Source organism: Eucyclogobius newberryi, unplaced genomic scaffold (assembly GCF_026437365.1).
Source record: "Eucyclogobius newberryi isolate DKJ021-1_F unplaced genomic scaffold, fEucNew1.0.hap1 SCAF_2, whole genome shotgun sequence".
Classification (NCBI taxonomy): domain Eukaryota; kingdom Metazoa; phylum Chordata; class Actinopteri; order Gobiiformes; family Gobiidae; genus Eucyclogobius; species Eucyclogobius newberryi.
The window spans coordinates 45,015,739-45,031,424 of NW_027315834.1; the positions used below are offsets into that span (position 1 = coordinate 45,015,739).

The 15,686-nt window shown below is 41.5% G+C and overlaps 1 protein-coding gene across 1 annotated transcript in view; it reads left to right on the plus strand.

Moving 5' to 3' along the window:
- Nucleotides 1-15,425, plus strand: part of LOC140366963 (DENN domain-containing protein 2A-like) — a 37,781-nt gene extending 22,356 nt beyond the window's left edge. The window contains exons 8-18 of the mRNA XM_072453228.1: nt 1,749-1,858; nt 2,339-2,408; nt 4,722-4,799; nt 6,486-6,626; nt 8,579-8,727; nt 11,321-11,498; nt 11,581-11,622; nt 12,740-12,833; nt 13,390-13,659; nt 13,739-13,825; nt 15,099-15,425. Of these exons, the coding sequence (XP_072309329.1) occupies nt 1,749-1,858; nt 2,339-2,408; nt 4,722-4,799; nt 6,486-6,626; nt 8,579-8,727; nt 11,321-11,498; nt 11,581-11,622; nt 12,740-12,833; nt 13,390-13,659; nt 13,739-13,825; nt 15,099-15,130 (1,251 nt within the window). The 3' untranslated portion in view covers nt 15,131-15,425. The remainder of the gene's footprint in view (nt 1-1,748; nt 1,859-2,338; nt 2,409-4,721; nt 4,800-6,485; nt 6,627-8,578; nt 8,728-11,320; nt 11,499-11,580; nt 11,623-12,739; nt 12,834-13,389; nt 13,660-13,738; nt 13,826-15,098) is intronic.
- Nucleotides 15,426-15,686: the final 261 nt, after the last annotated feature.

Consider the following 15,686-nt stretch of genomic DNA (forward strand, 5'->3'; position numbering starts at 1 on the left):
TTGTGTGTGAAATGTGTCGTGTGTGAAATGTGTCGTGTGTGAAATGTGTCGTGTGTGAAATGTGTCGTGTGTGAAATGTGTCGTGTGTAAAAAGTGTCGTGTGTGAAATGTATTGTGTGTGAAATGTGTTGTGTGAGAAATGTGACGTGTGTGAAATGTGTCGTGTGTGAAATGTGTCGTTTGTGAAAAGTATCGTGAGTGAAATGTGACGTGTGTGAAATGTGACGTGTGTGAAATGTGTCGTGTGTAAAATGTGTCGTGTGTGAAATGTGTCATGTGTGAAATGTGTCGTGTGTAAAATGTGTTGTGTGTGAAATGTGTCGTGTGTGAAATGAGTTGTGTGTGTTGTGTGTGAAATGTGTTGTGTGTGAAATGTGTTGTGTGTGAAATGTGTCGTGTGTGAAATGTGACGTGTGTGAAAAGTGTTGTGTGTGAAATGTGTCGTGTGTAAAAAGTGTTGTGTGTGAAATGTGTCGTGTGTGAAATGAGTCGTGTGTGTTGTGTGTGAACTGTGTTGTGTGTGAAATGTGTTGTGTGTGAAATGTGTCGTGTGTGAAATGTGACGTGTGTGAAAAGTGTTGTGTGTGAAATGTGTCGTGTGTAAAAGTGTTGTGTGTGAAATGTATCGTGTGTGAAATGTGTTGTGTGTGAAAAGTGACGTGTGTGAAAAGTGTTGTGTGTGAAATGTGTCGTGTGTAAAAAGTGTTGTGTGTGAAATGTATCGTGTTTGAAATGTGTCGTGTGTGAAAAGTGACGTGTGTGAAAAGTGACGTGTGTGAAATGTATCGTCTGTGAAATGTGTTGTGTGTGAAATGTGTTGTGTGTGAAATGTGTTGTGTGTGAAATGTGTCGTGTGTGAAATGTGTCGTGTGTGAAAAGTGTTGTGTGTGAAATGTGTCGTGTGTAAAAAGTGTTGTGTGTGAAATGTATCGTGTGTGAAATGTGTCGTGTGTGAAAAGTGACGTGTGTGAAAAGTGACGTGTGTGAAATGTATCGTCTGTGAAATGTGTTGTGTGTGAAATGTGTTGTGTGTGAAATGTGTCGTGTGTGAAATGTGTCGTGTGTGAAATGTGTCGTGTGTGAAAAGTGTTGTGTGTGAAATGTATCGTGTGTGAAATGTGTCGTGTGAGAAATGTGACGTGTGTGAAATGTGTCGTGTGTGAAATGTGTCGTTTGTGAAAAGTATCGTGAGTGAAATGTGACGTGTGTGAAATGTGTCGTGTGTAAAATGTGTCGTGTGTGAAATGTGTCGTGTGTGAAATGTGTTGTGTGTAAAATGTGTTGTGTGTGAAATGTGTCGTGTGTGAAATGAGTCGTGTGTGTTGTGTGTGAAATGTGTTGTGTGTGAAATGTGTTGTGTGTGAAATGTGTCGTGTGTGAAATGTGACGTGTGTGAAAAGTGTTGTGTGTGAAATGTGTTGTGTGTAAAAGTGTTGTGTGTGAAATGTATCGTGTGTGAAATGTGTCGTGTGTGAAAAGTGACGTGTGTGAAAAGTGACGTGTGTGAAATGTATCGTGTGTGAAATGTGTTGTGTGTGAAATGTGTTGTGTGTGAAATGTGTCGTGTGTGAAAAGTGTCGTGTGTGAAATGTATCGTGTGTGAAATGTGTTGTGTGTGAAATGTGACGTGTGTGAAATGTGACGTGTGTGAAAAGTGACATGTGTGAAAAGTGTCGTGTGTGAAATGTGTCGTGTGTGAAATGTGTCGTGTGTGAAATGTGTCGTGTGTGAAATGTGTCGTGTTGCAGCTGGAGCAAAGTTTCAAACTCATCAAAGAGACTGAGAATCAGCTCCGGAGCATCCCTCTTTTCTGTTTCCCGGACGCCACAGACTGGGAGCCCGTGGAACATTACCCCAGGTGTGTTTGACCCACAGCCACAATCACGACACGTTTTCAGTCAGGATCATTTAAAGGAACATTGACTTTTTGAGACTAAACCAACTTCTAATATCATTCCCTCATCAAAAACAAACTGGAGTTGTATTTACTTTCATTCTGGATATTCATTTTTTTTTCCTTTTCTTAAAATTTTTTAACTTTTTATTGACGACTATAAAATATTACAAAAAATAACATAACAATACAGTCACAAAATAAACACAAATTTAAGTATATCCCACCTTCCACCTCACATTCACACACAAAAATGTAACAAAAAAATCTGAAGAAAAACGGAAAAAAAGGAAAATTAACTCGAAAACAACACCAGTATTTCAATGCGTTTTAGGTGGCCATATATTTACTTTCAGTACGTTCATCTGGACTAAACGAGACCTGGTCCATCGTAGATCTGGACCTAACGAGACTTAATTATTATCCTTTGTTTCTCTCTGACAGTGAAATGTTCTCCTTTGTTCTGACCGGAGTGGACGGGAGCAGGAGGTTCGGATACTGCCGTCGACTTCTGGTAAATGCAACGCAACAACAGCAATAATAATGCCCCAAAAATGACCGAGAGAATAACTCTGAACAGGAAGTGACCATGTGAAAACCATGACGACGGCTGTGTAAACAAACGTGCCAAAACAGTCTGAAGCCTGTGGGAAAACTGTGCATCTACGACCAGAGGAAGTGTGTGTGTGGGAAACTATGCCTGCTCCGTGTGTGTGTATGTGTGTGTGTGTGTGTGTGTGTGTGTGTGTGTGTGTCTGTCTGTGTCTGTGTGTGTTTGTTTGTGTGTGTGTGTGGTTGTGTGTGTATGTGTGTGTGTGTGTGTGTGCTTGTGTGTGTGTGTGTGTGTTTGTGTGTGTATGTGTGTGTATGTGTGTGTGTGTTTGTGTGTGTGTGTGTGTGTTTGCCTGCCAATGCCAGGAAATATTTCAGACATTTTACCAGCCTACATGAGACAAACCTGAATATCGGAACGTTTATGAATTGAGGAAATGGCAGCGGTGAATGAATGTTGATGGTCGGATGTATTTCTTTGCCTGGAATGTTCCACAGTACGGCATTAAATGTACCTGTCCAACAATTTATTTTATTACAAGTCAATCAATCAATCAATCAATCAATCTTGATGTTTTATGGCGGTTGGTATCCAAATGTTACATTACCGCCACCTAGTGTAGTTGTACGACTTAGACTTTGTTGTTTAGTGACGTCTTCTGTAGTTGTACGTCTTCTGTAGTCGTACGTCTTCTGTAGCTGTACGTCTTTTATAGTTGTACGTCTTCTGTAGTTGTACGTCTTCTGTAGCTGTACGTCTTTTATAGTTGTACGTCTTCTGTAGTTGTACGTCTTCTGTAGCTGTACGTCTTTTATAGTTGTACGTCTTCTGTAGTTGTACGTCTTCTGTAGCTGTACGTCTTCTGTAGCCGTACGTCTTCTGTAGTTGTACGTCTTCTGTAGCTGTACGTCTTCTGTAGTCGTACGTCTTCTGTAGTTGTACGTCTTCTGTAGTTGTACGTCTTCTGTAGTTGTACGTCTTCTGTAGCTGTACGTCTTCTGTAGTCGTACGTCTTCTGTAGTTGTATGTCTTCTGTAGTTGTACTTCTTCTGTAGTCGTACGTCTTCTGTAGTCGTACGTCTTCTGTAGTTGTATGTCTTCTGTAGTTTTACTTCTGCTGTAATTGTACGTCTTTTGTAGTTGTACGTATTCTGTAGTTGTACGTCTTCTGTAGTTGTATGTCTTCTGTAGTTGTATGTCTTCTGTAGTTGTACTTCTTCTGTAGTTGTACTTCTTCTGTAGTTTTACCTTTGCTGTACTTGTATGTCTTTTGTAGTTGTACGTCTTCTGTAGTTGTACATCTTCTGTAGTTTTACCTTTGCTGTACTTGTACGTCTTTTGTAGTTGTACGTCTTCTGTAGTTGTACGTCTTCTGTAGTTGTCCGTCTTCTGTAGTACGTCTTCTGTAGTTGTACGTCTTCTGTAGCTGTGCGTCTTCTGTAGCTGTACATCTTTTGTAGTTGTACGTCTTCTGTAGTCGTACGTCGTCTGTAGTTGTACGTCTTCTGTAGCTGTACGTCTTTTGTAGTTGTACGTCTTCTGTAGCTGTGCGTCTTCTGCAGTTGTACGTCTTCTGTAGTTATACGTCTTCTGTAGTTGTACGTCTTCTGTAGCTGTGCGTCTTCTGTAGGTGTACGTCTTCTGTAGTTGTCCGTCTTCTGTAGTACGTCTTCTGTAGCTGTACGTCTTCTGTAGTTGTACGTCTTCTGTAGCTGTGCGTCTTCTGTAGCTGTACATCTTTTGTAGTTGTACGTCTTCTGTAGTCGTACGTCGTCTGTAGTTGTACGTCTTCTGTAGTTGTACGTCTTCTGTAGCTGTGCGTCTTCTGTAGTCGTACGTCTTCTGTAGTCGTACGTCTTCTGTAGTCGTACGTCTTCTGTAGTTGTACGTCTGCTGTAGTCGTACGTCTGCTGTAGTCGTACCTCTTCTATAGTTGTACGTCTTCTGTAGGGGGGGCACTATAAAACTCACTGTCCAGGTTCTGATTGGACTAAAAACACTGACATAAGTGAGAAAGGACATGGAGAGTGTGACAATGACTGAAATATGTCTGAAGAAATATTACAGATGTAGATCGTTAAGTATTTTCTGTCTTGCATCAATTATATCGTTATACCAAATATTTTCTTCTATATCAGGACATGTTTTTAGGACCCTGCGCTAAATGTCATGCAGAACATTCTCGGCAAAAGCAATATCCATGGAGACCACCGGAAACGTTTGATAAAGAAATACTAACGAGGTGAAGTGTTTGAGTCTGAGTTTGTTTTTCAGCCCAGTGGAAAAGGCAAACGTCTCCCAGAGGTTTACTGCATCGTCAGTCACCTCGGCTGCTTCAACCTGTTTTCAAAGGTAAACGTTTTCATGTTTATTCATGTGTCTCTTCTGCGCTTTGATCAGCACAAAAGTGTCCACAAAATGAAGTTGTATTGAAACTATAATGGAACTGCACCCAAGTCCAGTCCAGTGCCCAGTGTGTGGTCGATTGACCGATTTAGAAACATTTGTCTTGAGGTGACGTATGTGTTTATGTACAAGTCTCTCCATGGCCTAGCACCAAAGTACATCTCAGACATGTTAGTGCCATATGAACCATCTCTGACTCTGAGGACCTCAGGGACCGGCCTCCTGCTGGTGCCCATAGTCAGGACTAAACATGGACCGGCCTCCTGCTGGTGCCCATAGTCAGGACTAAACATGGACCGGCCTCCTGCTGGTGCCAGAGTCAGGACTAAACATGGACCGGCCTCCTGCTGGTGCCAGAGTCAGGACTAAACATGGACCGGCCTCCTGCTGGTGCCAGAGTCAGGACTAAACATGGACCGGCCTCCTGCTGGTGCCCAGAGTCAGGACTAAACATGGACCGGCCTCCTGCTGGTGCCAGAGTCAGGACTAAACATGGACCGGCCTCCTGCTGGTGCCAGAGTCAGGACTAAACATGGACTGGCCTCCTGCTGGTGCCAGAGTCAGGACTAAACATGGACCGGCCTCCTGCTGGTGCCAGAGTCAGGACTAAACATGGACCGGCCTCCTGCTGGGACCAGAGTCAGGACTAAACATGGACCGGCCTCCTGCTGGTGCCAGAGTCAGGACTAAACATGGACCGGCCTCCTGCTGGTGCCAGAGTCAGGACTAAACATGGACCGGCCTCCTGCTGGTGCCAGAGTCAGGACTAAACACGTACCGGCCTCCTGCTGGTGCCAGAGTCAGGACTAAACATGGACCGGCCTCCTGCTGGTGCCAGAGTCAGGACTAAACATGGACCGGCCTCTTGCTGGTGCCAGAGTCAGGACTAAACATGCACCGGCCTCCTGCTGGTGCCCAGAGTCAGGACTAAACATGGACCGGCCTCCTGCTGGTGCCCAGAGTCAGGACTAAACATGGACTGGCCTCCTGCTGGTGCCCAGAGTCAGGACTAAACATGGACCGGCCTCCTGCTGGTGCCAGAGTCAGAACTAAACATGCACCGGCCTCCTGCTGGTGCCAGAGTCAGGACTAAACATGGACCGGCCTCCTGCTGGTGCCCAGAGTCAAGACTAAACATGGACCGGCCTCCTGCTGGTGCCAGAGTCAGGACTAAACATGGACCGGCCTCCTGCTGGTGCCAGAGTCAGGACTAAACATGGACCGGCCTCCTGCTGGTGCCCAGAGTCAGAACTAAACATGGACCGGCCTCCTGCTGGTGCCAGAGTCAGGACTAAGTGTGTGTGTGTGTGTGTGTATTATGTGTTTGTGTACATGTATGTGTGTATATATATGTATATGTATGTGTGTATATATATGTATATTTATGTGTGTATATATATGTATATGTATGTGTGTATATATATGTATATGTATGTGTGTATATATATGTATATGTATGTGTGTATATATATGTATATGTATGTGTGTATATATATGTATATGTATGTGTGTATATATATGTATATGTATGTGTGTATATATATGTATATGTATGTGTGTATATATATGTATATGTATGTGTGTATATATATGTATATGTATGTGTGTATATATATGTATACCTATGTGTAGGTGCTGGATGAGGTGGAGAGGAGGCGGGCCCTGTCTCCGGCTCTAGTGCAGCCCTTCATGAGAGCCATCATGGAGGCTCAGTTTCCTGCTCCAGGCAAAACCATCACCATCAGGACCTTCCTCCCGGGCTCCGGCACAGAAGTACTATACTACATATACTACATATACATTTAAATACTTGTCTGTTACTTTGTCGAGATCCCAATTTGCCATATGTTAGAGGGATTCATAATCGGTGTTTTTCAACCTTTTTTTGAGTCACTCTGCTGTTTTTAACTATTTTTCACACAATTTTTTTGGTTGAAAACAACAAACACATCCCACCAAAACATGACCAAATCACAAAGGGCTGTTTTGTTTTCTTTATTGGAGCAGAGGTTTGCCCAGGACACACAATGATTTATGATGATGCAGCGCTGCCCTGAGGTGCAGAGTGAGAAACACCATTATTATCAAAAACAGCTTGTTTTTGATGTGAAAGACTCGAAATGTGTGCAATGACTCGTGATCTAATAACTCCAACTGTAATGTAATAAAACAGCTCTTATTGATAAAATAAAACACTTAGTTGGAGCAGGTTTTATCAGATTTTATTTAGAACAGAACGACACATAGTCCAGCTTTAAACTCACACTGAAAATCAATCAATAGCAACGTCACTTGTTTCGCTATTTTTTAACAACAACCTCTATTTATTACATTTCATTTATGAATCAGAGGGAGTGCAGGGACTCTGGTAAACCATCGTTACGACTAAAGGTACACTCGACCTTCAGTTTGAGTGTGATCCATTAGGTCCAATTGGATTTTCTTTTTCAGCAAAACCTCCTGAGATAATCCATGAACGAGTCTCGATACAGGAAACTTTTTGAGCCAAACTGTCATTTTTTAAACTGTTTGACACATTTATTCAGATGAAACGTGATTATTAATGATTTTTTAATGTGATCGATAATCGTCATTATGATTGGTTCCGGAAGTACATTTTACATTAGTTTTACACAGTGGGATTCTGAAAACAAATTTGTAGTAAATGTTTGAACGCTTGTGGCAAGTAACGAACATAATATCTATGATTTTATTTCAAATCTGTTTCGAAAACGTTATAAATCGCAGAGTTATTAGAACATTTAGCTGATTTTGATGTTTTATGTGGTTTTTTTGGGCTGAAAACTACCGCGTTATGGACTTTATTTACTACTTTATTTAAGCCTGAAGATATGAAGAGACTCTGGACTACTATTTACCTCTGGAACCATGAACCGTGAACCAGAACTTCAAAACCAGAGCTTCATATCATTGTACGAAATAAAACACATTAATCGTGACAAAATCGTGAGCAAAATTAAGTATTTTTTAACTTCAATCTATAGTTAAAAAAATACACCTCCAACTGATTTTTTAACTGTTTGATATTTTTTTTTGTCTTTCAGAAAGTTCAATTTCATAAAGTCGATCACAGACTTGAGTCATAGTGACGTTAGATTATTGGAATCAAAGAATATTAAAGATTATTTGTTTAATGGTGTTTCAGTCATTGTCAATAATCGTGAAATTGTGATGTTTTTTCTCACTTTAAAGTGCTTATAACAGGTTTTTAGGATTTTCTAATTTTGACTTAATTTGGTGTATTTATACCTGTTGTACATATATATTATAGTCTTACACCAGTCGAGCAGGTATTTGTGGAGAAAGCGTCGAAAAATCTGTAGAAAATGACAGGAAGTGACATCACACCAGGGACACTCATTCCAGTCAAAGTTTATACAGAATTTACACAAAGAAACAACTTTTTTGACTCTTTAAACATGAAATAAACAAAATAAAGTCGCTCTCATATATTTTTAATTGTCAAATTTAAAAAATGTGACATTAGTGGAGTTTTGGCCCAGTGTTTGCTGGGTAATTTCCTAGTGTGATGTCATCAATTAAAGACAGGAAGTGAAATTGTAAAACAAAAAAAATGTGCTATTCTATGACAACATTTTTATAATTTTTAGCAAAATTCTAAATATATTTATCTCATCTGCATTTTAGTTCAGTGAGTAGTGCGGCCTGTAGGGGGCGCTCTAACCATGGCCTGGCTGTTGCAGGTGATGGAGCTGTGTCGGCCCTCGGACTCTCGTTTGGAGCACGTGGATTTCGAGTGTTTGTTCTCGTCGCTGAGTCTGCGGCGGCTCCTGGGCGTGTTCAGCTCTTTGCTGCTGGAGCGACGCGTCATCTTCACCGCCGACAAGCTCAGGTTCACCACGATCTGAACTTTAACCTCTCACAAGCTCAGGTTCACCACGATCTGAACTTTAACCTCTCACAAGCTCAGGTTCACCACGATCTGAACTTTAACCTCTCACAAGCTCAGGTTCACCACGATCTGAACTTTAACCTCTCACAAGCTCAGGTTCACCACGATCTGAACTTTAACCTCTCACAAGCTCAGGTTCACCACGATCTGAACTTTAACCTCTCACAAGCTCAGGTTCACCACGATCTGCAATGTGTACTTTTACTTAAGTAACAAAATGTATATCTATATATCTTTATTTAAATATATATATATATATATATATATATATATATATATATATATATATATATATATATATATATATATATATATATATATATATATATATATATATATATGTATATATATAAATCAAAGCCAAAAGAAGAAAAAGATAAATATTTATCAACCATAAATATCACAATATTCATAAAGCAAATTAGTAAGTAAAAGTACAGATACAGTATAGGGTCAAAAATAAAAGTATCACATAAAGGAATCTACTTGAGTAAAAGTGTTGAATACCAGTTGAAAAATATATACTTTAAGAGTAAAAGTATTTCACACAGATTTTGATCTCATTAAAAAAGAAGCGACTGAATCAATCAACAACTTTATTGATCTTTTTATTAACATTTATTTTATCAAAACCCGTTATTTAATCAACATCTTTAGACAGGATCAGGTCGTTTCCATGGCAACTGCAGCCGGCCTCAAACCTCACAGAAAACTACTGTACTTTTCAGTCCAGTTCCAGAAAAACCTCCTCTCAAATGTAGTGAAGTAAAAAGTATTTGATGTTTAAGTAAAGTAATTTTAATTCAATACTTTTACTTTAGTACTTTTGTGTTACTTTCCACCACAGACAGATTCACCTCATGGATCTTTTCAAAAACACTTCCATTTCATCCGGCGTTTTTTCACGATTAAACGAATGCCTTTCTTCCACGTACTGAAATAAACGCATCACAGTCGCCCGCGTGTATTTGTGAAGTATTTATACTGCGACCTCCTGAGCCCCCAGTGAAGTATTTATACTGCGACCTCCCGACCCTTCGTCCCGGGACAGTTTGTTTGTCCCGCTCTGGGAGTCAGAGGCACAAACTGTAGTAGAGACAAGAATGTGGAATGACGTTATCTCGTGTTCTCGGTGGGAAATAGTTCTGGGGGAAAATGTGGCGTGTGTGATGAGGAACGGCGCCCTCTTGTGTTGGAGTCGTGTGTCGAGCACAAGTCCAGGAAGTACAGCTGTAAAAGTACTGCACTACTTTACTGTCACTTTATACATATGTATTCTTGACTGAATCACTGACAAAATAAAAACTACTCATCAGCAAATGTTTAGTAATAATTTACCAATATAAACAAAGAAAAGTTATCGAATCATTAACTATAAGGCATCTCTACTGTACAAAGAATTTATAAATGTTTAATAATCCTTAACTGATCACTGACAAAAAGTTAACTAATCATAAACATCAGTCACATTAACTTACCCTAATACCCAATTCCCTGGTACAATGATTAGTTACCGTATTTTCCGGACTATAAGTTGCACCTTTTTCATAGTTTTGACTTATACTTATATTTATACTTATATACTCATACTCCAGTGCAACTTATATCTGTTTTTTTCTTCTCTATTATGCATTTTTTGGCTGGCGACTTATAAACATTTGTAAAAGCTTAATATATACGTCTTCAAGGTTGTTTTTTTTCTTCAATGATGTATAAACATGTATAAATGCCAAATATAAGGTCTTATCAATAGTTATGAGCCGCTCCTGTGAGTGAGTCTATAACCTGGCTCCTCCCTCTGTAACCTGGCTCCTCCCTCTCTCTGTCTCACCACTGCAACCTGGCTCCTCCCTCTCTATGTCTCACCACTGTAACCTGGCTCCTCCCTCTGTAACCTGGCTCCTCCCTCTCTCTGTCTCACCACTGTAACCTGGCTCCTCCCTCTCTGTCTCACCACTGCAACCTGGCTCCTCCCTCTCTATGTCTAACCACTGTAACCTGGCTCCGCCCTCTCTATGTCTCACCACTGTAACCTGGCTCCGCCCTCTCTATGTCTCACCACTGTAACCTGGCTCCTCCCTCTCTATGTCTCACCACGGTAACCTGGCTCCTCCCTCTCTATGTCTCACCACTGTAACCTGGCTCCGCCCTCTCTATGTCTCACCACTGTAACCTGGCTCCTCCCTCTCTATGTCTCACCACGGTAACCTGGCTCCTCCCTCTCTATGTCTCACCACTGTAACCTGGCTCCTCCCTCTCTATGTCTCACCACGGTAACCTGGCTCCTCCCTCTCTATGTCTCACCACTGTAACCTGGCTCCGCCCTCTCTATGTCTCACCACTGTAACCTGGCTCCTCCCTCTCTATGACTCACCACTGTAACCTGGCTCCTCCCTCTCTATGACTCACCACTGTAACCTGGCCCCCCCTCTGTAACTTGGCTCCTCCCACTGTAACCTGGCTCCTCCCTCTCTATGTCTCACTACGGTAACCTGGCTCCGCCCTCTGTAACCTGGCTCCGCCCTCTGCGCAGCACGCTCTCCCAGTGCTGCCACGCGGCGTTGGCGCTCTTGTACCCGTTCATCTGGCAGCACACGTACATACCAGTACTGCCCTCCGACATGCTGGACATCGTCTGCACGCCGACGCCCTTCTTTGTGGGACTACTGTCCAGCTCGCTGCCCCGCCTCACCGAGCTGCCCCTAGAGGAGGTCAGCGGGATGACGTTGCACTGTAGATCGTTTTTAACAGTTGCATATTCTACCCATGTCACAACCGCTTGTGTTTCTGCAGGTTTTAGTGGTCGATCTCGGAAGCAGGCGATTTCTCAGACAGGTATGTGATCATGTGATGTTAGATGTTCTGCCTGTGATCATGTGATGTTGGATGTTCTGCCTGTGATCATGTGATGTTAGATGTTCTGCCTGTGATCATGTGATGTTGGATGTTCTGCCTGTGATCATGTGATGTTAGATGTTCTGCCTGTGATCATGTGATGTTAGATGTTCTGCCTGTGATCATGTGATGTTAGATGTTCTACCTGTGATCATGTGATGTTAGATGTTCTGCCTGTGATCATGTGATGTTAGATGTTCTGCCTGTGATCATGTGATGTTAGATGTTCTGCCTGTGGTCATGTGATGTTGTTAGATGTTCTGCCTGTGGTCATGTGATGTTAGATGTTCTGACTGTGATCATGTGATGTTAGATGTTCTGCCTGTGATCATGTGATGCCTGTGATCATGTGATGTTAGATGTTCTGCCTGTGGTCATGTGATGTTAGATGTTCTGCCTGTGGTCATGTTCTGCCTGTGATCATGTGATGTTAGATGTTCTGCCTGTGATCATGTGATGCCTGTGATCATGTGATGTTAGATGTTCTGCCTGTGGTCATGTGATGTTAGATGTTCTGCCTGTGGTCATGTTCTGCCTGTGATCATGTGATGTTAGATGTTCTGACTGTGATCATGTGATGTTTTGCCTGTGATCATGTGATGCCTGTGATCATGTGATGTTAGATGTTCTGCCTGTGATCATGTGATGCCTGTGATCATGTGATGTTAGATGTTCTGCCTGTGATCATGTGATGCCTGTGATCATGTGATGTTAGATGTTCTGCCTGTGGTCATGTGATGTTAGATGTTCTGCCTGTGGTCATGTTCTGCCTGTGATCATGTGATGTTAGATGTTCTGACTGTGATCATGTGATGTTAGATGTTCTGCCTGTGATCATGTGATGCCTGTGATCATGTGATGTTAGATGTTCTGCCTGTGATCATGTGATGCCTGTGATCATGTGATGTTCCCGGTGCATGTGGCAGGTCCAGGTTTGACCCTGTGGTCCCCAAAACCAGACCCCCATGACCCCTGACCGCGTCTTTCCAAAAGAACAATGATCAAAACCAACAATGTTCTTTATTGCCTTTTCTAATCTTTAATTTTTTGCTTTCAGTTGGATGACGAGGACTCGATTCTCCCGTGCAAACTACAATCAGCTCTAGAAAACGTCCTGGAGCGAAGACGAGAGTTTGCCAGCGAGAGAGGCGGTAAAGCTAACAACCGTCTTATTATATTAGCTCTATTGTAATTTTTGTTGTTTTTTTAAATTCCCTTTACGTTTTCTTACATTGCTTCTCAACACACAGCAGATTTATGTGCTCTAAAGTCGCTCTACGTCTTCATATTCCAGTGATAATGTTGATGTTTCTGTCATTTTAAAATCATTCTATATTTCATTTATGTTAAAGACGGGCAAAAAATATGTTTTATTTGACTTAAATGTGTAGGATAAATATCAAATCCTAAACAATACTGGATACTTTTCAGGTTGAACTGCAGGAAAATATTAAGTTGCATTAATAGAAAGAATGGAAAGAACATTAACATTTATATGAATTACACTTTTCATATGAATCAATTGTATAAATTCGCTTCGAAATTATTATTTTTCATCCCTTAAGTTTCTTTTGTGACCTGAACAAATCCACCAACCAAATAATCTTGACATCTCGACATTGAACAACTGAAAACTGAAAAGACACATTTGCATATTCCAGCGTATGAATATTTTAATAAGTAAACGGTGTCATCGTTCCTCTCCAGACGCCGTCCTCCTGAGCGCCGTTGTGTCCGAGGCCTTCGTGCGTTTCTTCGTGGAGCTGGTGGGGCACTACCCGCTCTTCGTCACGGGGGAGCGGGAGGACGGGTACTCCTCCTCGTCCTCCTCCCCGGGCCCCTGCTGCTTCCAGCGGGACCCCTTCCGAAAAGCCGTCCCCTCCAAGAGCATCCGGCGCTTCCTGGAGGTCTTCATGGAGACGCAGATGTTCGGCCTGTTCGTCCAGGAGAGGGAGCTGCACCGACAGGCTCTCAGAGGTACGAGTACGAGTACGAGTACGAGGCGGCGGGTGAGAAAAGGGGTGGCACACTGAATATTCTGCGTGTACTTCGACAGGTCTGTTTGAAGTCAGAGTACATGAGTATTTATTGTCTCTCCACGACAATGACCAGCGAAGAGTCAACAGGTTTCTCAAAGGACTTGGTAAGAACTATTGGGCTTTTTTCAATTCTGCACTGTACTTTGTCTATATAAACAGCTGTCAAAAAAACATATATAAGTCGCACTGGAGTATAAGTCGCACCAGCCAAAAAATGCATAATAGAGAAGAAAAAAACATGTATAAGTCGCACTGGAGTATAAGTCGCACCAGCCAAAAAATGCATAATAGAGAAGAAAAAACATGTTTAAGTCGCATTTTTGGGAGGGAAATTTCATCTTGAAATGCAGTTTAAAATAATAACAGATGAGAGAACATGGTGAATAGGTGTACATATGCTAACATGCTAACACCTTCAGCTACATGAGGCACAGACAGAACTGTGGTAAGTGTCTGGTATGTTAACGTAACATATGAACAGTTATTCAGATAACTATAGCATAAAGAACATGTAACAAGTTTAGCAAAGCATCAGTTTTACCCCAAATCACTAAATTCACTGAATTCTTCTTCCTCTGTGTCACTTCTAAACAACTCCACAAACTCCAGAGGAAGAGGAAGTGCAGATTCTTCTTCTGCGTCGCTCAGAGCCTAGAGCGCCCTCTTGTGGTTTTGCCAGTGTGAAAATAACGAATAATATCACATATAAGTCACTCTGGAGTCGCACCCCGGACAAAACTATGAAAAAAGGGATAGGGTAGAAAAAGATTCAGTTGTAGTCATCTGGAAAATGCGGTATATTGTGCAAAATCATAATTATAATATATGATCATCTTTAGTGAGCTTTCAACCACATTACTATCATGTTTTTTCTTACAGGCTTATTATTGGCTTGTTGATTCATACACGTTTAATACTGTAAATCCTGAATCAAAAAACAACAACAGCAACTCTTTTGCAGAAAAAAATAAAAGAAAAGGTAATGTGCTTCTTGAGATGAAACGCTGCTATGAAGAGGCGGGGCCAGTCAATAATTGTCTCAGATCAATGTTACAAAATGATCCCAAAATAACCACTAAAGAGCACAAAAATAAAACATGTAAATCAGCTTTATTGCAAACAGAAGCTTCAATTCAAACACTAAAAAGTATCTAGAAAAGAAATACTATAGTGGTTTAACATTTATGATTCTTGGCGTCGAGGGTTCGCTTCCCGGCCTCGGCAGTTCAGTGAATGTCTCCACCCTCTCGTGTCTCCCCACTCCACGCTACAGCCGTCTAATACACGTTTCTTCATTTAACTTATTATATACATTCAGTGGCACGTGTTTTTGGTGTTTTTAGTGTCTTTTTACTGTTTAATCTTTGTCTTTTTTAGGGAACAAGATGAGGTTTCTGTCCAAGAAGTGACACAAAAACATGCTCCACAGTTGAACTCTGCTCTACACGCGCTCCGAGTGTTTTTATGAGGACACTTCTCGACATCTCCTCTAGAGGGCAGTGGTCTATCTTCTAAAAGTGAACTGCATTTTCCCGCTTCTTTTCAGTGACGTCACGAGATGTTTGACAAGTACAATAAACAGCCTCTTTTACCAAGGTTGTGGTTTGTTCTTTTATGAGAGTGTGTTTGTTCAAACGCCCACATTTGAGCACAGCCATTGTCTTCAAATGTTCGGTATAAAATTACATTATGGTAAACAAACCCCTCCCCCTCCCCCCATCCACACATTTATAATTATGAGATTAGACTTTAATGCCTCGTTATGTTTCATAATGTGGTCTTGTTACACGTGTCCTGGTTTTACCTCGACTTTGATGGTTTTCACACCGGCTGAGTTCGTGCTCGCACACATTACACCTAAACTGGGACTAAATCAGGACCTATACTGGGACTAAATCAAGACCTAAACTGAGAATAAATTAGGACCTAAACTGGGACTAAATCGGGACCTAAACTGGGATTAAA